At 41.8% G+C, this 22,500-nt stretch overlaps 1 protein-coding gene across 2 annotated transcripts in view; it reads left to right on the forward strand.

The window, feature by feature from the left end:
- The window catches only part of LOC106611503 (mediator of RNA polymerase II transcription subunit 12), a 105,745-nt gene that overhangs the window by 35,228 nt on the left and 48,017 nt on the right, over positions 1-22,500 (forward strand). For both annotated transcript variants that reach the window (XM_045723825.1, XM_014211769.2), the window contains exons 23-26: positions 2,609-2,729; positions 12,937-13,047; positions 13,168-13,281; positions 17,044-17,207. In XM_045723825.1, coding sequence (XP_045579781.1) covers positions 2,609-2,729; positions 12,937-13,047; positions 13,168-13,281; positions 17,044-17,207 — 510 coding nt within the window. The remainder of the gene's footprint in view (positions 1-2,608; positions 2,730-12,936; positions 13,048-13,167; positions 13,282-17,043; positions 17,208-22,500) is intronic.

Here is a 22,500-nt window from a genome sequence, read left to right on the forward strand (position 1 = left end):
GGTAGTGTATTTATTTTATAATTATATCCAGAATAATTAATAGGAATAGCGTTGGGTGTTGCATCATAGTCTATCATATATAAATGACTGTCCAATCCAAGCCACTAAAACATGAACCCATGACCTTGATGCTTTCTCTGTTAAATCTAATGAGACCCTGCTGTAAAGCAAGCCCACAACAACAGATGATCAACATCAATTCAATAGAGATATTAGATCCAATGTGGATCCAGGCACAACTGTCTTCACCAGCGTGAGGAATGAGAAAGAAATGATATTCTGGACATTCCTCGCAAACACCTTTTATCCAGCACTTGGGCTATTGCGTTGCATGCGCTATCACAACAGCTGTTCATCACTTGACTCTCAATTATAAAAATTCCTTCCTGGATCGTATGATGATGATGTGTGAAAATATCATGGCATAACTAATCAGACACCAAATGCGCATCCAACAAGTATTATGCATAATTATTGAAGAACCACGTTAATGACAGTATCGATTTAGGTTTTAAGTATCAAGGTGACTCTTTCAGTTAGAAGCATTAGATTTTGCAATCGCATACTCAGCACATTTTGCATTTGTGTGCCCATAAGGCAGGGTTTCCCCAAACACTGTACTCGGGACCCCGGATTTACGTTTAGATTTTTGCCCTAGCACGACACAGCTGATTCAAATAATCAACTAATCATCAAGCTTTGACCTTGGAGTCCCGAGGAACGAGTTTGGGAAATGCTGACATAAGGAGACGACAAATGTTAAGTGTGGCTCAGTTGGTAGAGCATAGTGTTTGCAACGCCAGGTTTGTGGGTTCGATTCCCACGGGGGGACCAGTACGGGAGAAACAAAAATGTATGAAATGTATGCATTCACTACTCGAAGTCCCTCTGGATAAGAGCGTCTGCTAAATGACTAAAATGTAAAATGTAAATGTAGTTACGCTGAATTTCTTAGATCTCTATACAAAAATTTGACAGAAAGCTAGATCCAGGATTCTTAAAGGGTTCAAGTTCAATGTCTAATTTAACTAATTAATGCTTAAAACATGATATCACAGCAACTTACTCTGCCATAAATGCAAGGACAGAAAAGTAATGTATTATGTGACACGATTTTAAACAAATCTGTCAAGACACCAACCATGAGAAAGGGTTATTAAACATGAGTTAATTTACCTATGAATTTTATTGCATTCGGAAAGTATTCAGACCCCTTGATTTTTTTTTTTTTTACACATTTTGTTACGTTACAGCCTTATTCTAAAATGGATTAATTCAAATCCTCAATCTACACACAGTACCCCATAATGACAAAGCAAAAACAGTTAAAAATTAAGTATAAACATACCTTATTCAGACCATTTGCTATGAAACTCGAAATTGAGCTCGGGTGCATCCTGTTTCCATTGATCTTTCAATTGATTGGACATGATTTGGAAAGAGACACACCTGTCTATATAAGGTCCCACAGTTGACACTGCATGTCAGAGCAAAAACCAAGCCATGAGGTTAAAGGAATTGTCCACACAGCTCCGAGACAGGATTGTTTCGAGGCACAGATCTGGGAAGGGTACCAAAACATTTCTGCAGCATTGAAAATCCCCAAGAACACAGTGGCCTTCATCATACGGCGAAGCATGGTATTGGCAGCATCATGCTGTGGGGATGTTTTTCAGCGGCAGGGACTGGGAGACTAGTCAGGATCGAGGGAAAGATGAACTGCGCAAAGTACAGAGATCCTTGATGAAAACTTTATAGAACATTTCAGGAGAGACCTGAAAATAGCTGTGCAGCGACGCCCATCCAACCAGACAGAGCATGAGAGGATCTGCAGAGAAGAATGGGAGAAACTCCCCAAATACAAGTGTGCCAAGCTTGTAGCGTCATACCCAAGAGGACTTAATCACTGCCAAAGGTCCTTCAACAAAGTCTGAATACTGATGTAAATGTGAGATTTCAGGTTTTCATTTTTTTATGCAGTTGTTAACATTCCTAAAAAAACTGTTTTTGCTTTATTAAGGGATATTGTGTATAGATGGAGGGGGGGGAAAACAAATATACATTTTAGAATTAGGCTGTAATTTAACAAAGTGTGGGAAAACTCAAGGTCTGAATACTTTCCGATAGCTGCGTTGTAGCTATATCTTAATGTAATTACTTGAAAAATTTTGGCAGATTATTAGCAATGACTTATCACCAGATGTAATAAGTTGTCCAGCATAGGACATTCTCACTAGTACCCTAGTTTATAAAAAACCCATGTACGTAACCCTTGTTGTCCTCTGGTGCTCTCCTTGGCTGCTTAGTCATCGTGGTGCTCGAAGCGTGAGAAAAAGGTGTTTAGCTTGTCCGGTAGGGCAGCATTGGTGTCCGCGACATGACTGGCTTTGTTTTTGTAATCTGTGATCGTTAGGGGAGCCCCTGCTACATGCACCTCGTGTCCGACCCGCTGAATGCTCCTCCGGCTCTGAGGCACGATTAGAGTGGAACACACACAGTAACATTCCAGCATCTCTTTCTCTGTACACCAATACGTGTTGAGTAATTAGCAGTCAACTTCAAATTTGAACATTTCCTTCTCTGTTTCCTTCTCTCTGTTCTGTCTCAGGTCAGCGATCTCTCCTTCCATGACTCCCTGGCCACCTTCGTAGCCATCCTCATTGCCCGTCAGTGTCTTCTCCTGGAGGACCTGGTCCGCTGCGTAGCCATCCCTTCCCTCCTCAACGCTGGTAAGAGCCCGTCTCTCACCCCCAGACCCAATGCCAGGGTCCTGTTCATGAGGCACCAAACGAAAGAAAACCGTGTAATAGGGATGGACTGACTACCTGTACTCGGTCTAATAAGGAACGTTCATTTTCGTTTTCCGTTGCTAAATGTTTTGAAGCGTTTTTGTTGAATGCCCTAAGGAACACCACCCAGGCCTTACTCTTAGATTCTTAGATCCCAGTCTCCTATTTCATCTAGTCTAAACTCTCTGCCATCTCGGTATAAATGAGTTTACAGTACACAGAGGCCCTGTCTGCCTGCCTCTCTAGGCTTTGAAGATACTCCCATCCCCATAATGCATAACTTTTGTATTTTCTGTCTGAGCAGGAGGTAAGCGCCACAGTGTGTTTGGTTCCACTCTGCACAGTGTGTGTGTCTGTCTGTGGTGGCCAATCAAAGCTGCCTCTCACTCAGAGGACAAGGCCTCATTCAGCCTGTTTTCAAAGTCCCCTGTGAAGTTGTCAAAACATGGTACAAACATTATTGGGCACAGACAACAGCACAAAGGGCAAGAAGGTAGAGACAACAATGCATCACACAAAGCAGCCGCAACTGTCAGTAAGAGTGTCCATGATTGAGTCTTTGAATGAAGAGATTGAGATAAAACTGTCCAGTTTGAGTGTTTGTTGCAGCTTGTTCCAGTCGCTAGCTGCAGCGAACTGAAAAGAGGAGCGATCCAGGGATGTGTGTGCTTTGGGGACCTTTTAACAGAATGTGACTGGCAGAACGGGTGTTGTATGTGGAGGATGAGGGCGGGAGTGAGGGGGGAGTGAGGCCTAAGAGGGTTTTATAAATAAGCATAAACCAGTGGGTCTTGCGACAGGTATACAGGGATGACCAGTTTACAGAGGAGTATAGAGTGCAGTGATGTGTCCTATAAGGAGCATTGGTGGCAATTCTGATGGCCAAATGGTAAAGAACATCTAGCCGCTCGAGAGCACCCTTACCTGCCGATCTATAAATTGTCTCCATAATCTAGCATGGGTAGGATGGTCATTTGAATCAGGGTTAGTTTGTCAGCTGGGGTGAAAGAGGAACGATTACGATAGAGGAAACCAAGCCTAGATTTAACTTTAGCTTGCAGCTTTGATATGTGCTGAGAGAAGGACAGTGCACCATCTAGCCGTACTCCCAAGTACTTGTATGAGGTGACTACCTCAAGCTCTAAACCCTCAGAGGTAGTAATAACATCTGTGGGAGGAGGGGCATTCTTCTTACCAAACCACATTATCCTTTGTTTGGGAGGTGTTCAGAACAAGGTTAAGGGTAGAGAAAGCTTGTTGGACACTAAGAAAGCTTTGTTGTAGTGCAATAACACAAAATTGGTGGAGGGGCCAGCTGAGTATAGGACTGTCTAGGTCGATTTGTTCTCTGGTCTGGGTCTGATTGTTCTTGGGTCCATTCAGGGTCTGTGTCCCCATCCGGATCCAACCTTTTGGTCTCCCCCCATAAAACTGCGGACCACCAAGGACCCTGGAACACCACACCAACCCAATTGTTTTTATTTATTTATTTATTTATATTTATATATTTATATATATATATATATATATATATATATATATATATATATATATATATATTCTAAAACAAACATACTGCTCTGGTTAATGCTGCCCCAGCCAACCTCAGCAACCAGTGCGCACAGGAAGCTACCTTTTTTAAGCATAACAATTATTTAAAGAAGAGGACAGAAGGGACTGATGACAGGAGCAACAGGACAACACTAAATAAACAGTGGCAGATCACGTGGGCGACACGCATATGTCACAACATTCGGGGACAATGCGCATTAGAACGCGTGTCCACCAGTATCTGCATAAACTACTACGTCGTCCAGATAAACAGCACACCCGACGAGACTGGAGACAGTCCTATTCATAAGGCGCTGAAAAGTAGCAGGTGTGTTACGCAGGCCAAAACTCATAACCGAATAAGAGTACAGACGGGAGGGTGTAATAAAGGCAGAGATTGTGTGTCCTATGCATCAGTGGCACCTGCCAATAGCCCTTTAACAGGTAAAACTAGCTCACTAACTTCGCTGCTCCAACCTGATCAACGCAGTCCTCCATCCGTGGAAATGAATGTGGCTTTGTGACACTGTTTACCTTACGGTAGTCCGTACAAAATCTTTGTCCCATCTGGTTTACTGACCAAGATACAGGGAAAAGCCCAGCTTGAGAGAGGCTCTGCAATATCATTATCCAGTTTGTACCTGATCTCAACATCCAGACAACTATGTTTCTCTGACGAAACTCTGTAGAACCGCTGACGGATGGGGTCCGCATCAATATCGTGTTCTATTTTTAGTTTGTATGTGTAGGGGTATCAGAAAACAAAACTGGAAAACTCTGAATCAGACTGACCAACTCATCTCGCCTATCAGCATGTAGATGAGCAAGAAGGCTATCCAAAACATCCAGTGACCTGAACTTTTCAATCTACCCTGCAGTATGCAATCGTCGGGACCAGGGACGACATCCTCACCATGCAAAGACATAGCATGACAAAAAGAAGAACCCAGCGATGTAACCGTACTGGCCAAAATAATAGGATTTAACATCCTCTGTGGACTCCCACTGTTCAGCCTCAGAAGAAAGTACGTAATAGGGTTTTAGCAGATTTGCATGGCACAGTTGGTGCGCTTTCCTCCGTTCCAGAGTAGCAACTATACAGTTTTGCTCAGTGCACTGGCGCACAGCCGTATATGGACCTTGAAACTTGGCTTGAAAAGGAGAACCAACAATTGTCAGCAGAGCAAGAATCTGGTCACTTGAACTAAAGTGACGAGGCTCAGCTCGCCGATCAAATATTCCTTTAGCCATCTCACCAGTGGCGTACAGGTCGTCGCCAGAAATCACACACATAAGATGACAGGGACTGAGGTGGCTTGGGAGACTTCCTGTCATCCTGGAGCACTGCTAGAATCCCACGCGCACTATGTCCGAACATTAGGTCATTTGGACCTAATGTGCTCTCCTGTGAAAGCTCCCTGGCGGCTAACAGTAACCATGGCAACCCCCTCCTCCCAATCCTTATCCATCTCCGTACAATAAGCTCACAACAAAGACTTAAGTGTTTGATGGAAATGTTACAGCGCTCCTTGACTCTGTGCGTGATAGGCGTTAGTCAATTTGTGTTTAATATGGAGCTGTTGGAGAACCTGACCAAACAGATTGGAGGTGAAATTCGAACCTTGGTCAGTCTGAATAACCTTACGGATTCCAAACGGCAAGAAACTGAGTCAAAGCTTTTAGCACGAACTTAGTCGTGATAGAACGTAGAGGATAGGCAGCAGGAAACCTAGTGGTCTAACACAGTGAACAGGTAACTACTACCATTCTTGGAGCGAGGCTGAGGGCCAACACAGTCAACAATCAGATACTCAAAAGGCTGGCTGACTACGGGAATAGGAAACAGTGGTACCGGCTTAAAAGCTTGATTAGGTTTACCTGTTAATTGACAGATGTGACAGGTTTTGATGAACGCAGAAACATCCCTCTTTATCCTAGGCCAAAAGAAATGTCTCAGTATGCGATTTTAAGTTTTCCTCATGCCCAGATGTCCAGCAAGATCATCGGGGGATGTTTAACACCAACTCACAAAACTTAACTTAACTAGTACAAAAACCTGACTAATAACCTCCCCCACAGAAAAACGACTGGGGCACCCATTTTCTCATCAGGACATCATCCTGGAGAAAATAGCCATGGGCAACATCTCCCAACTATTGCACAGGCACAATTTGCACAGGCCACTTCTAATGTGGGGTCAGCCCACTGCTCCTTGATTAGATCGGAGCGGGTCACGGATAACAGGGAAAGTAGTCACGGGTTTGTTTGTAACATTATCGTTAGCCAGCGCAGTGACCAGATCGCCAAGGCTCATGGAATGCGTCACCGCGCACGCAGGGAACACCTCTGGAAAACTCTGCGCGGTCTCATCGGGAATCCCTACAAACAACGGCTTAGCGGAAACCACTAAAGGTGGAGACACGACAGGCCCTACACGCTCACCAGCCAAGTTATTCCCAACGATAACATCGATACCTTCAACAGCCAACAAAGGACGCACCCCTATAACAAACTCGCCTTTCACTAGTTCAGAATCCACCATCAGCTTATGCAATGGAACTGATAATGTTCAACCCGATTTCTCCTAATTAAAACACTATTCCCCGAATCAGACTCAAATAAAATTTTATTTGTCACATACACATGGTTAGCAGATGTTCATGCGAGTGTAGCGAAATTCTTGTGCTTCTAGTTCCGACCATGCAGTAATATCTAACAAGTAATCTAACCTAACAATTTCACAACTACCTTATACACACACAAGTGTAAAGGAATGAATAAGAATATGTACATAAAAATATATGAATGAGCGATGGCCGAACGGCATAGGCAAGATGCAGTAGATGGTATAGAGTACAGTATATACATATGAGATGAGTAACGTAGGGTATGTAAACATTATATAAAGTGGCATTGTTTAAAGTGGCTAGTGATACATTTATTACATCAATTTTTTCATTATTAAAGTGGCTAGAGAGGAGTTAGTATGTTGGCAGCAGCCACTCAATGTTAGTGATGGCTGTTTAACAGTCTGATGGCCTTGATAGAAGCTGTTTTTCAGTCTCTCGGTCCCCGCTTTGATGCACCTGTACTTTTGGCATTCTGCCAGACCCCTGATTCAAACACCTCTTATTCTCTCCCCCTTCACAGTAGAAGCCTGAAACAACGTTCTAAAGACTGTTGACATCTAGTGGAAGCCTTAGGAAGTGCAATATGACCCCATAGACACTGTGTATTGGATAGGCAATCACTTGAAAACTACAAACCTCAGATTTCCCACTTCCTGGTTGGATTTCTTCTCAGGTTTTTGCCTGCCATATGAGTTCTGTTATACTCAAAGACATCATTAAAACAGATTTAGAAACTTCAGAGTTTTCTATCCAAATCTACTAATTATATGCATATTCTAACTTTTGGGCCTGAGTGGCAGGCAGTTTACTCTGGGCACTTTATTCATCCAAACTACTCAATACTGCCCCCAGATCCCAAAGAAGTTAAATGCTGAGCTGTAGTCAATGAACAGCATTCTTACATAGGTATTCTTCTTGTCCAGATGGGTTAGGGCAGTGTGATTGCGATTGCGTCATCTGTGGACCTATTGGGGCGGTAAGCAAATTGGATGGGTCTGGGGTGTCAGGTAGGTTGGAGGTGATATGGTCCTTGACTAGTCTCTCAAAGCACTCCATGATGACCGAAGTGAGTGCTACGGGGCGATAGTCATTTAGCTCAGTTACCATTGTTCCTGTTCCCAAGAAAGCTAAGGTAACTGAGCTAAATGACTATCACTCCGTAGCACTCACTTCCGTCATCATGAAGTGCTTTGAGCGACTAGTCAATGACCATATCGCCTCCACTCAGCAGAGAAGGGTAACACAGACTCTAACACAAACAACTCAAAGGCACCGGTGTCCCTCAGGATCTTCACTGGCACTGGGTCGTTACTTCCTAACAGAGACACAAAACCCTCTCATGAAAGGTAAATAATCTGGGTCAATTGGGACTTCCACATGCACCTGGGCATGAGATGGACTGACAGGAGTGAACGGATGTGGGACAGGTGATGCTAACGCCGTAGGCTTAGGTTTAAAGTTAGCGCAAGTACTGCATTTACCCTTAGCCCTGAGAACAGGACATTCGTTTTTCCGGTGACCTGAACACTGACAGTAGTGACACTCTTGACTGCAGTCAGCTTTACCATGGGAACCAGGCTCAACCCTAGATGAATGAAGCTCTCCCCGTAAACCAGAGTGTCTCGGTGGGCGAGACCCAAGTCTCTCCGGACGCCCCCACTCACTCTGAATACGGGACTCTGCAATGCTACTTTTGAACTTTTTAAAGTTCTAAATTGTTGGCGGTTATCCTCAGTAAGCAATTCGTAAATCTGTAAAACAGCCATTATAACCTTAGCATAGCTGACACTGTCAGCTACACAAAGAGCTGAATATGCTTCCTGCGCTTGTGGCGGATGAATCAGAATTAGTTGGGTAACATAGATAATTAAGATGTTTTATTTGTATAATATGCTTATGTGAGATACTTGTCATTAGGATGGCGTGCCCTTTGGACTCTGGTGTTGACAGTTGTACTTTTCCCTTAGCTAGGGCTCAGTCACTTGGGGCCCAGAGAGGGGAGAAGTCAGAATGAAACATTGTCTTCATATGTAAATGTGTCTTTACCTATTCTTAAACCATGTGAAGGGATGGCGTGATTAATGGGGAACCAATTACTTGTCTCAACAATGTCTGTGCGCAAGTCACTCCAGTCATTTCTATGTTGTGGGGAGGTGTATGGCAGTGTCTGGGACCATTGTATGTCCTCTCTCTAGATCTTGCACTTATCCTGGGATAGTGTATGTCCTAGAGGCTCACTCCCCTCAATGAGCTTGTCCAGGAGTGGGGTCAAGAGGGGGTTTGCTTGAGATGGGAGTATCTAGAGTTGACAATTGATATATGCCATTGGATGAGTTGGTGGATGAGTTGGTGTTTTTGTACTATGAAGTACCAGGAACGAGATTAGAAACCTCGTCAAGGGGACCAAACTGAACGATAATTTATAGCTAATGCTATCTGGCTGTGGATACTCCTCTCTCAAGTAACAGTCTTTCTTTGTGAACCGTTCCTAACTATCTGCGGTTTGTCATGTCAAAGGGTGGTGGATCTTTGCTATAAAGATCTCAGTAGTCATTGTGTTGACACTCAATGGTTCATTAGAAATGGTGAATCGTTGAAAGTCAAGTGCGAATGCAAAGCTCTTAATTAAAGATGTAGTTTAAGTATAACTCTGACTGGTGTGTGAAGTTTGTCTCTCCTCATTTGGTAATACAGAAATTAGCAACCACACACTTTACCAGTTAACACACTGCAACATTAAAGTGCGATCAGAATCAGGCTAACTCTTAGTGTCAGCAACTCACTCAAACAATGAAAATAACATCTGGGTCCTTTTCATTAAAAAAAAAGTTTCCAACAGTATAAAATATGTCCGGGGCATGACCGAGAGAGGAGCGACCCCTAGGTAAATCAGGGTCACCTTCCCTAAGCAAACCCTCCACCGACAGCTTACCATCCCTAACCAAGTCTAGCCGTGCTTGTTGCAGCTTGATTTTAGCACGCTCCTGTTTAAATTCCAATTCCTTATCATGCTTAACACGATCATGCTCTAGCTGTAACAGAAGCAGTTCTTTCTGCTGTTCAAAAGAAAGACTACTAGAGCTAACAGAGTGAAATGGGAAGACAGCTGGGGAGGTGGCGAGTCCTCGACATAGGCTGCCCCAGTGGTAACTATGCATACACCACTCTACATCAGATTGGCCTTCAGTATCAACCTAACAATTTTGGGGGGGTTTATCACTAATTTCAACCTGGTAGTGCTTAGCGATCTTCAACAGCTGTTTAGTACATACACTACCGTTCAAAGGTTTGGGGTCACTTAGAAATGTCCTTGTTTTTGAAAGAAAAGCATATTTTTTTTGTCCATTTAAAATAACATCAAATTGATCAGAAATACAGTGTAGACATTGTTAATGTTGTAAATGACTATTGTACCTGGAAACGGCAGATTTCTTTTCAAAATGAAATATCTACATAGGAGTACAGAGGCCCATTGTCAGCAACCGTCACTCCTGTGTTCCAATGGCACGTTGTTAGCTAATCCAAGTTTATAATTTTTAAAGGCTAATTGATCATTAGAAAACCCTTTTGCAATTATGTTAGCACAGCTGAAAACTGTTGTCCTGATTTAAGAAGCAATAAAACTGGCCTTTTTTTAGACTAGTTGAGTATCTGGAGCATCATAATTTTTGGGTTCGATTACAGGCTCAAAATGGCCAGAAACAAAGAACTTTCTTCTGAAACTCGTCAGTCTATTCTTGTTCTGAGAAATGAAGGCTATTCGATGTGAGCAATTGCCAAGAAACTGAAGATCTCGTACAACACTGTGTACTACTCCCTTCACAGAACAGCGCAAACTGGCACTAACCAGAATAGAAAGAGGAGTGGGAGGCCCCATTGCAGAACTGAGCAAGAGGACAATACTTTAGTGTCTAGTTTGAGAAACAGACACCTCACAAGTCCTCAACTGGTAGCCGCTAAACACCAGTCTCAAAGTCAACAGTGAAGAGGCGACTCCGGGATGCGAACCGGCTGGCAGCCTTTAACCTCTTGACGTTACCCTAGGATAGGGGGCGCCACAGCGCATTTTGGAAAAAATTTGTGCCCATTTTCAACGGCCTACTAATCAGACTCAGAAGCTAGGATATGCATATCATTAATACCTGTGGATAGAAAACACCCTAAAGTTTCTAAAACTGTTTGAATGGTGTCTGTGAGTATAACAGAACTCATATGGCAGTCAAAACCCCGAGACCGATTGAACCAGGAAGTGGAATTCTGAATTGTGGACTCAACTTCACGTCGTCGCCTATAATTCACACCATGAGATATCGTTTATTGAGCACTTCCTATTGCTTCCACAAGATGTCACCAGTCTTTACAAAGTGTTCTGATCCTTCTACTGTCGAAACTCAGTGAATGAGACGCGTTGGAAATTGGTCACAGCGGGAGGGCCATCACCATTATGACGCCGGCGGCCCTGTCTACCCCCACCTTTGGAAACGTTTTGAAACACATTGAAATCGTCCCCCTCGAATCTTATTGGCTCTCTTGTTGAAACAGGCTCTGAAGATTTATGTTATACAACGTTTGACATGTTTGAACGAACCTAAATGTGAAAAAAAAGTACTATTTCGAAACCACTGTGGGGCGCAAGGCAGATTAGTTGGATATGCCCTTCGGACGCACTAACATCAGCAAGCTAATTGAACATAAAGGATGGACTTTTTCGACCGAAAATACATCTGTTGTGGACCTGGGATTCCTGGAAGTGCTTTCTGATGAAGACAACTAAAGGTAAGGGATTATTGACAATATTATACAACATTAGATGTGAAATGCGATTGTTCCAAGATGGCGCCGAGCTGTATTTACTAGGTCATTTTCTGAGTATCGCATCCCTTTTATCGCTAAGTGTGATTACCCAGTAAAGTTATTTTTAAATCTGGTATGACAGGTGCCTTCAAGAGATATTCATCTATAAATCTTAGAATGACAATATTACATTTTAAAAATGTTTTCGAATAGTAATTCAGTAAAATGTAGCACTGTTTCCCTGGATGCATTTGACGGGAAAATAGTTAGTCAACGTCAGACGCCGATGTAAAATGCTGTTTTCATATACAAATATGAACTTTATTGAACAAAAGAATGCATGCATTGTGTAACATGATGTCCTAGGTGTGTCATCTGATGAAGTTTGTAAAAGGTTAGTGCTGCATTTAGCTGTTTTTTGATTATTTGTGATGCATGTGTTTGGTCGGAAAATGGCTATGTTGCTGCATTTTACGATGGACTCCTCTAACATAATCTAATGATTTGCTTTTCCTGTTAAACCTTTTTGAAATCGGACGACGTGGGTCGATTCAGGAGAGGTGTATCTATAAAACGAAAAAAAATAAATATATATATTTTTTTCTTCTAATTATTACATTTTGTTATGCTAATGGCGATATGATTTTTCGCTGGATTTTGATCCCGCTGACGGGATGAGACGCTGATTAACAAAAGAGGGAGACAATGCGGAGATAAAGAAATAACAAACATATATATTTATTAAATAAAGTAACAATGGTGTGTAGTCAGTAGTGTAAGTGAGTGGATGTGTGCATAGATGGTGATAATGAAGGGTATTGAGAGGTGCAAAAACAAACGAAAAAAGGCCAAAAATGCCACAAAAAAAAAACTGTCTGCATGGAGTCTCTTCAATGTATGGGGGGAAGGTGTACTTATCCCCGTGACACACCCGAGCCCAGGTGTGTCCCATTTCACTGACAACCCTCCCAGCTCCGCCCACGGACATCATATTACGGAAAACAAGAGCAAAGAGAATGAATTTGGCAGATAGAGTGGGAGCGTCGTCACACTTTGCTAGAACAGATTTAATCCCCTTCAGATTAATTGTTGAGGTTGTGTGTGGCTGTCTGTGCGACCGTCTGTATGTGTACCCATCTAACCTACCTCTCTCTGTGTGTGTCTCCTCCCAGCCTGCAGTGAACAGGACTCTGAGCCCGGAGCCCGTCTGACCTGCAGGATTCTGCTGCACCTTTTCAAGACCCCCCAACGCAACCCCTGCCCCCAGGCTGGAGCCAAGTCAGGTACTCACAAAACAAACTAATTCCAACTGTGATCCCACATCTTATATTATTTTAATTGATTATATTAATTAATATATGTTTTTGATTTAATGTAGATGTTAATGATTTTATATTTTGCAGATAACTCTTCTGTTGGGATCCGGTCGTCGTGTGATCGCCACCTTCTGGCTGCCTCGCAGAACAGCATAGTGGTCGGAGCTGTCTTTGCTGTCCTAAAGGCTGTCTTTATGCTGGGTAATACACTCAGTATTATGCTATTATTTTGTCCTTAAAGTTGCGTATGAGTCCAATTTGACAATTGAATGTGAATAGGTTGATGTATTTATAGTTATTAAAGTGGAGCTGACAGCGTTTTAGCAACATGAAATCGTATTAAAATCTTTTTATACATACCCAGGAAGAATGACTTTCACTTTCTCACAAGCGTGCACATAGATATAGTCATTTTCATAAATTCATAGAATGTTTGGGAATGATGTAAAGTAAGGCATTTGTTAAAATTCTATAGCAATATAGAGTGGGAAAGCTCCCATGCATAGACACTGCCGTAAATAAAACTGCCTTGTCCAGGACCGGAGTCTACTCAGACCAGTGCGCCATAGCCAATCAGAGCTACAGTTGGCCTATATGCAAATAAGCCATTTGCCACACGGGCCTGCCATCATTCACTTTGACCTGTGGCTCAGTTGGTAGAGCATGGTGTTTGCAACGCCAGCATGGTGTGTGCAACGCCAGGGTTGTGGGTTCGATTCCCACGGGGGGCCAGTACAAAAAAATGCATGAAATAAAATGTATGAAAATGTATGCGTTCACTACTGTAAGTCGCTCTGGATAAGAGCATCTGCTAAATGACTAAAATGTTAATGTAAAAATGACAGGCAGTAACAACAGCGCGACTTTACATCATTAGAATGCATTCACCAAAATACACCTGAATGGATTTCTGGAAATATGTAAACACCACAGGAGTCCTCTTACATTTGCAAACTTTACAGTCCTATTGATCAAACAACCATGAAAAGGTAGGCTCTTTCTCCCTCAGTTATGCACATCAAAAACGACAAGATCAACAACTAGTGTTAGCCAGAGCAAGATGAGCTCAAATCTAACAAAGGAACATTAGATAAACCCTCTCAAACCTTTTCAGCTAGTTGGCCGTCAAAATTGCACTGATAAACGATGGGGAATAGTTGCCTACTCGTCCTACTGCAGCTTGCCTGCCTGCCCGCTCATTTTATAGATGCCAAAAACATTTGATAGCATATCTCTTAGTTATCTAACTGTCGATAAGTCGTTTAAGTTCAGAATAGCTAACTCGCAAAGCGATTCACATTTCTTGTTAGCTAACCATCTCTAGCTGTACCGAAAACGATATGAGGGGGAAAAGTCGGCCACTCACCCACTCCTCCAATGACATGACATCCTCCCAGCAGCTAGCTAGCTAACGTTAGGGTCTGCGTTTTTAACTTGCTAAATAAACAGCTAGCTACATAAATAGATACGCTAAGCCAGGGGTGTCAAACTCAATCAGCGCACAGGCCATATTGAGAGAACTGAATTCGAGGCCAGACATAGACTATTTGTTTTTACATGAAAAATGTGCAATTGCGAACCAAACTGGCCATTGTTTCATTTGAAAAAATATGACCATTTATAATGTCCGATTATGTACGTAGACTGCTGTACAGTGCATTCGGGTTGGATTCAGACCCCTTGACTTTTTCCACATTTCATTTATGTTCCAGCCTTATTCTAAAGTTGATTTGTGGTTTTTTTCTCATCAATCTATACACTATACCCCATAATGACAAATTGAAAACAGGTTTTTAGAAATTGTTGCAAATGTATTAAATATAAAAAACAGAAACCTTACTTCCATTAATCATCCTTGAGATGTTTCTACAACTTGATTGAAGTCCACCTGTTGTAAATTCAATTGATTGAGCATGATTTGGAAAGGCACACTCCTGTCTATATAAGGTCCCACAGCTGACAGTGCATGTCAGAGCAAAAACCAAGCCATGAGGTCGAAGGAGTTGTCCGTAGAGCTCCGAGACAGGATTGTGTCGGCACAGGTCGAACTTTGGCCTGAATGCCAAGCGTCACGTCTGGAGGAAACATGGCACCATCCCTACGGTGAAGCGTGATGGTGGCAGCATCATGCTGGGGGGGGATGTTTTTCAGCGGCAGGGAGTGGGAGACTAGTCAGGATCGAGAGAAAGATGAACAGAGCAAAGTACAGAGAGATCCTTGATGAAAACCTGCTCCACAGCGCTCAGGACCCTAGACATGACAATGACCCTAAGCACTCAGCCAAGACAACGCAGGATGGGCTTCGGGACAAGTTTCAGAATGTCCTTGAGTGGCCCGGACTTGAACCAGATCGAACATCTCTGGAGAGACCTGAAAATAGCTGTGCAGTGATGCTCCTCATCCAACCTGACAGAGCTTGAGTGGATCTGTAGATAAGAATGGGAGAAACTCCCTGAATGCAGGTGTGTCAAGCTTGTATTGTCATACCCAAGAAAACTCAAGGCTGTAATCCCTGCCAAAGGTGCTTTCAAAGTACTGAGTAAAAGGTCTGAATACTTAGAAGTACCAGTCAAAGTTTGGACATCTACTCATTCCAGGGTTTTTCTTTATTTTTACTATTTTCCACATTGTAGAATAATAGTGAAGACATTAAAACTATGAAATGACACTTGGAAGGATGTAGTAACCAAGAAAGTGTTAAACAAATCAAAATATATTTGAGATTCTTCAAAGTAGCCACCCTTTGCCTTGATGACAGCTTTGCACACTCTTGGCATTCTACAATGTAGAAAATAGTCAAAATAAAGAAAAGCCTTGAATGAGTATGTGTTTAAACGTTTGACTGGTACTGTATGTACTGTATGTAAATTAAATATTTCAGTTTTGTATATTTTATACATTTGCACACACAAAAAAAAGGTTTTGCTTTTTCATTATGGGTTCTTATGTGTAGATTGAGAAAAAACAACTATTCAATCAATTTTAGAATAAGGCTGTAACAAAATGCATTGTATATAGCATTTTTAACATATTAAAACGAAATAAGACATAAATATTTCTCCATCCTTTGCTACTATGCTTGCAGATGTTCATAACATTCTGCGACTCAAAATGTATTTAATAACTACAAATAACCAAAATGTAGCTGTAGATTTTACGTTTTTTTTTTGCACTGCATGAATCACCGGTGAGGTTGAATGCAGCATTGCTGTATGGTGCACTCAAAATATATTGTAGTTGAGTAGCCAGCCTAGGCTACTGCTCAAATGTTGCTGTAATTCTCCTTTGCATGGTGTTTTGTTGCAGGTTTATTTTTTTGGTTATTCATTGTCAAGCTTTAAAAACCGAACCCAGACTGTAACATTTTAGTAGCCTAGCTTGGACTGTGGCATGTGTCTGTATATTTTCCCTTCACTGTGCTCTGTAAATGGGGGACACGGAGGCGCAATTTAAGTTGAATTTACCGACGCTATCACTTCAGGCTGTAATTCCATAAAGTAGATGACTCAAATGTTGTTTCATTTATACTTGCATTTGTGTCCTATTTGGCCTGTGGGCCTTGTTTGACACGTGTGCTCGCCTATTAGCCACATTATGACTGACTGTTGTAATTTACAACCTGAAAGCAATAATTTCTTTGGACTAACAAATGTATTGGTGACTGTATTAGTCATGCATTGAACTCCATCCATCTATTCTGCCAACGATGCCTTTCTGTACGTCATGGCATTTTGAGTCAAATAGAACATGTTTTTAAAAACCTCATATAAAGTTGGTTTTCAAGCGTAAACTGGACATTTGATATTTTGTACTGATATTATGATTGTCTGTTTCATATCTGCAAAGTATTTAAAACACTGTCAGTTCCACTTTAAATGTGTCTCTATTACAACTGGTCACCAGTAAGACCACAGAACCTTGAAGTTATACATTTTGTAACATTTTCTATCCATCGCGCTCCAGGCGATGCAGAACTGAAGGGCTCGGGATTCTCTCACCCCGCCGGCCTCGATGAAATTGCCGACGACGACATAGGTTCCAAGAAGTCGGGCGGCCACACAGTCTCTATAGAAACGGCCAGCCTAGAAATTTACGCCAAGTATGTGCTGAAGAGCATCTGCCAACAGGTGAGAATGTGAAAGGAGACATTTCACACCAGGGTCACATTTTTGGGACTTCCATTTCCCTCACACACCAGAAGCTGCATATTTCCTAATGCAAGTCATTTCTAGGTGTGGAGTCCATTTAATTTGTTTAGTTTTATTTCAGTAAATCCAGAAAGTAAACTGAAGTAAAACATTTCCTAATTGAAAACCAACTGTTCGTCCTGAATTGACTGAATTTATTACTCCATTTTGGGTAATGACAATGCACTTGAAGCTCAGTTAGGACCAGGAGTGAATCAGTCTTAGTATTTAGTATTTTATTAGGATCCCCATTAGCTACTGCTAAATCAGCAGCTACTCTACCTGGGGTCCACACAAAAAATAAAACATGACATAATACATAACATTAATAGACAAGTTCATCACAAGGACAGAACTAAAGTACTTTGCAAATAGGCTGACACTTTTCGCTAAATTCCCTGACGTAAAAATAGCAACCTTGTTTCACAAAATTCCCCTGACATTTAGTATTTTATAAGGATCCCCATTAGCTGTTCCAAAAGCAACAGCTACTTTTCCTGGGGTCCAAACAAAACATGAAAAATGACAATACAGAACATTAATAGACAAGAACATCCCAAGGACAGAAAAGGCACACGCAGCCTACATATCAATATCTAGGTCAAACTATCTAGGACAAACTATCTAGGTCAAATATGGGAGAGGCGTTGTGCTGTGAGGTGTTGCTTTATCTGTTTTTTGAAACCAGGTTTGCTGTTTATTTGAGAAATATGAGATGGAACGGAGTTCCATGCAATAATGGCTCTATATGGCACTGTATGCTTTCTTGAATTTGTTTTGGATTAGAGATGAAACGGTATGAACATTTCATATCACGATTATAGTGACCAAGATTATCGCGGTATTGTTAAAATTTCCGTTTGTACTGATACACAAACGGAAATCATTTCACCAAGGTTTATATTGAAAACCAACAAATAAAATTAGCAGCACTATGCACTTTTTGTGTGCATAAACATAAAAATAACGTTAAAGATGGCACCATGTGGCTATGAGAGAAGTTTCTGTAGTGCAGGTTTTAATGAACACAACCTTAATTTAAGTAAGCAAATCAAATGTGCATATGAAAGCAACACAAGTAAAGCAATGTGCATGTAAGAACAATACAACCATATATAAACAAATCCAATGTGCAGGTGTTGACATTAAAATAACAACACACAAAATGTAAACAAATCAAATGGACAGCACTGGATTGTATGGCCGTTCTCTCCTTCATAAAGAAATAAGGTGCTGCTGGCCTAACATCCTGTATGTATGCATCAGAGAGGTGATCTTTCTCAGCAACCCAGCCAGGCCTTTCCCCTCCGATGCTGTGGGGGTGTTGGTGGTGGAGGTGCTGCTGGTGCTTTGTGGTTCTTCCCTGACTTGTCCAGCTGCCAGCTTCAAGGCCTCCTGGACACAGCTGTCAGTGTCAACTTTTGCAGCCTCAGGCTCATCTAAAAAGCTCCTTTTGAAGCTGGGGTCAATGAAACATGCCATGTGCATGACTCTCTTTTGCCTTCTCTGTTTATCTGTTGTTAAGGTCTTCTCTCATTACCCTTTTCATCTCTTTGGTCAGGGATGGCTCCGTATCCTTTTCCACCAGAACATCACCGGTGATGTGGTCCAGGACAGGCTTGATGGCTGACAGTGTCACTCATGTCTCTGAGCAAGTTTACAGATGCACTTGCCTCAGAGGTTTAAGGAGCTGGCACATTTGCTCCATGACACTCATGTCGGCATCTTTGGGCATCAGATGCCATGTTCCTCTTTCTCCAGCCAGTGTCGCACAGACTGGCTGCTGTTGGCTGAGGAAACGCTCAAGCATCTTGTGTGTAGATCCTCATCGGGTCACCACATCATGGATCAGAGCCTTCTGTGGCATGTTGAGGGCAGCTTGCTTTTCTCTCAGTTCTCTCCTTCTCTTCCAGCTCCATGAGAAGCCTTGGACCAGATGACGTTAGGCCTTGACTGCTGTGTCAACTCCGAGCCTTTGAGATGGCCAGGTTCAAATTATGTCCAAAGCACCCAAGCCACAAATCTGGGAACTCTTCAAAAGCCAAGATTATGTTTGTTGCGTTGTCTGTGGTTATGCAGACCAAGTCTTTCTTGTTGACCCCCCCCCCCCCACTCTTCCAGCGTATTCTCAAAAAACTCTGTTGTGAGCCGAGTGATCTTCTGGGAAGAACTGTGTTTCCAGGCAGTTTGATTCCAGTTGCCAGTCTGGGGTGAGGTAATGGTTAGTGAAGCTGATGTAGGGTTGACCACCCCGGCTTTCACTGGTCCAGAGGTCAGTAGTTGCAGCAAACCATGTGCCTTGAGCCAAACTTTTTCACAACATCAGCTTTAACCTGGGTGTACAGGTTTGGGATTTCAGTCTTGGAAAATGTTTGATGGCACTTTTTAGTGAGGCACGGCAACCTTTATCATCCTCAGAAAGCCAGGCCTCTCAACAATTTGAAATGGCATCATGTCCTTTGCAATGTAATACGAAAAGGGCTGCAGTGAGGTCTTGAGCATTTTTTTATGTGGTTGCATAAGCAGCCTGCCTTTTTTAAAATGCTTGCTTGAGTGTCTGTGTCACAACTGTAGATGAGAGACCAGTAGCATCACTGGGTTTGCCCGCTGCATGCCCGCTCTGTAAACAAGGGAATAGCAAATGTATTATTATTATTGGTGTCGTTACGTTATAATTATTATTCACAAACATACACAGTCTCTTCTGTGTTGAATTTGAGTAAATGCAATGACCCCATGCACAATTTACATAAATACAAATGAGTCCTCTTACCGTGAAGCGGGATCAAATTCGACAACATCGGTGAAATCGGAACGAGCCAAATTCAAAATACAAAATCGTAATTAACCTGTTAGGGACAGACGTTCCGCTAGCGGAACGCCTCACCAATATCCAATAGTATAGCGTGGCGCGAAATACAAATACCTCAAATGCAAAAACTTCAATTTCTCAAACATATGAATATTTTACACCATTTTAAAGACAAGACTCTCCTTTATCTAACCACATTGTCCGATTTCAAAAAGGCTTTACAGCGAAAGCAAAACATTAGATTATGTCAGGAGAGTACCCAGCAAAAGAATATTCACACAGCCATTTTCAAAGCAAGCATATATGTCATAAAAACCCAAACCACAGCTAAATGCAGCACTAACCTTTGATCTTCATCAGATGGCACTCCTAGGACATTGTTATACAATACATGCATGTTTTGTTCAATCAAGTTCATATTTATATCAAAAACCAGCTTTTTACATTAGCATGTGATGTTCAGAACTAGCATACCCACCGCAAACTTCCGGTGAATTTACAAAATTACTCACGATAAACGTTGACAAAAAACATAATTATTTTAAGAATTATAGATACAAAACTCCTTTATGCAATCGCGGTGTCAGTTTTTAAAATAGCTTTTCGGTGAAAGCACATTTTGCAATATTCTGACTACATAGCCTGGCCATCATGGCAAGCTAATTTGACACCCACCAAGTTTGGCCCTCACCAAACTCAGATTTACTATAAGAAAAATTGGATTACCTTTGCTGTTCTTCATCAGAATGCACTCCCAGGACTTCTACTTCAACAAATGTTGTTTTGGTTCTAAATAATCCATAGTTATATCCAAATAGCTCCGTTTTGTTCGTGCGTTCAAGTCACTATCCGAAGGGTGATGCGCCGGCGCATTTCATGACCAAAAATGTCTAAATATTCCATTACCGTACTTCGAAGCATGTCAAACGCTGTTTAAAATCAATTTTTATGCGATTTTTCTCGTAAAATAGCGATAATATTCCAACCGGATGATGTTGTGTTCATTCAAACACTGAAAGAAAAACATGGAGTAGTCTCGTGCACGCGCGCTCCAGTGTCATTGTTCTCAGCAGGACCACTCACAAAAACTCCTGCTGTTTTTCGCCCAGAGACTGGAGAGCTCGCATTCCACTTTCTGGCGCCTTCTGAGAGCCAATGAAAGCCTTAGAAAATGTCACATTACAGCAGAGATGCTGTATTTTTGATAGAGATGCCCTAAATAGCAATAAAATAAATAATTTACCTTTGAAGATCTTCCTCTGTTTGCAATCCCAAGGGTCCCAGCTACACAATGAATGGTCGTTTTGTTCGATAAAGCCTTCTTTATATCCCAAAAAGTCAGTTTAGAAGGTGTCATTGAGTTCAGTAATCCACCCGTTCAACATGCAGACAAAGTCCCAGAAGTTACCTGTAAAGTTCGTACAAACAAGTCAAACAACGTTTAAAATTAATCCTCAGGTAGTCTAATATCTAAATATATGATATTTCATACGGAGAATAGTATGTTCAATAGGGAAGGAAAATAACGAAGAGCGCGCCTTCGTTCACGCACGCAATGAGACTACTTTTGCCTTACCTCTCCCCATGGATAAACAACTATTACTTGTTGGTTTTTCAAAAAACAAGCCTGAAACCATGTATAAAGACTGACATCTAGTGGAAGCCATAGGAACTGCAATCTGGGAGGCGGAAGTCATAGATTTCAGTAGCTTCACATTTGAAGTTGATTGGAGCTCAACAAAAAAAAGAAAATCCAGATGGGTTTTCCTCGGGTTTATGCCTGACATATCGGTTCTGTTATACTCAGACATTATTTTAACAGTTTTCGAAACTTAAGAGTTTTTTTTTTATCCAATTCTACCAATTATATGCATATCCTAGCTTTTGGGCCTGAGTAACAGGCAGTTTACTTTGGGCACGTCAGACAGGCGGAAATCCAGGGTACTGCCTCTGACCCAAGAAAGGTTGAGAAGACAGTGATAGTAATTGCAATGAGCCCAACAATGAGCCCAACAATTGACAGGAGTCTTGTATAGGAGTATGTAGTGTTTCTCCTGTTGTAACACTTTTACAACCAAGTCGATGACTGACGGGTTTTAAATTAACAAAATATGTTGGTTGGGTGACTAAACTACATAACGTGTTATCGTGTGCAATGGGCGAATAGAGTCTGCAGACACACGACGCATACAGCAGCAGCAGTTTTTACAAGCGTAGGTAACACTGAAAGCTTCAGTTTACATTATTGACAAGCTATTAGCAAGTTAGACACATAAACCATGACATTTTCCCCCATTTCCGAAGTCCCCACATCATGCATTGAGCTAAAAGTTAGCTTACCTTGCATTCGCTATAAAGTAGTGGGTGGTGGTCATGAAGATGACTCAAGAGATTGCAAGTGTTGCCCCCTTTTGCATGTTC

This window comes from Salmo salar, chromosome ssa09 (assembly GCF_905237065.1).
Source record: "Salmo salar chromosome ssa09, Ssal_v3.1, whole genome shotgun sequence".
NCBI lineage: Eukaryota > Metazoa > Chordata > Actinopteri > Salmoniformes > Salmonidae > Salmo > Salmo salar.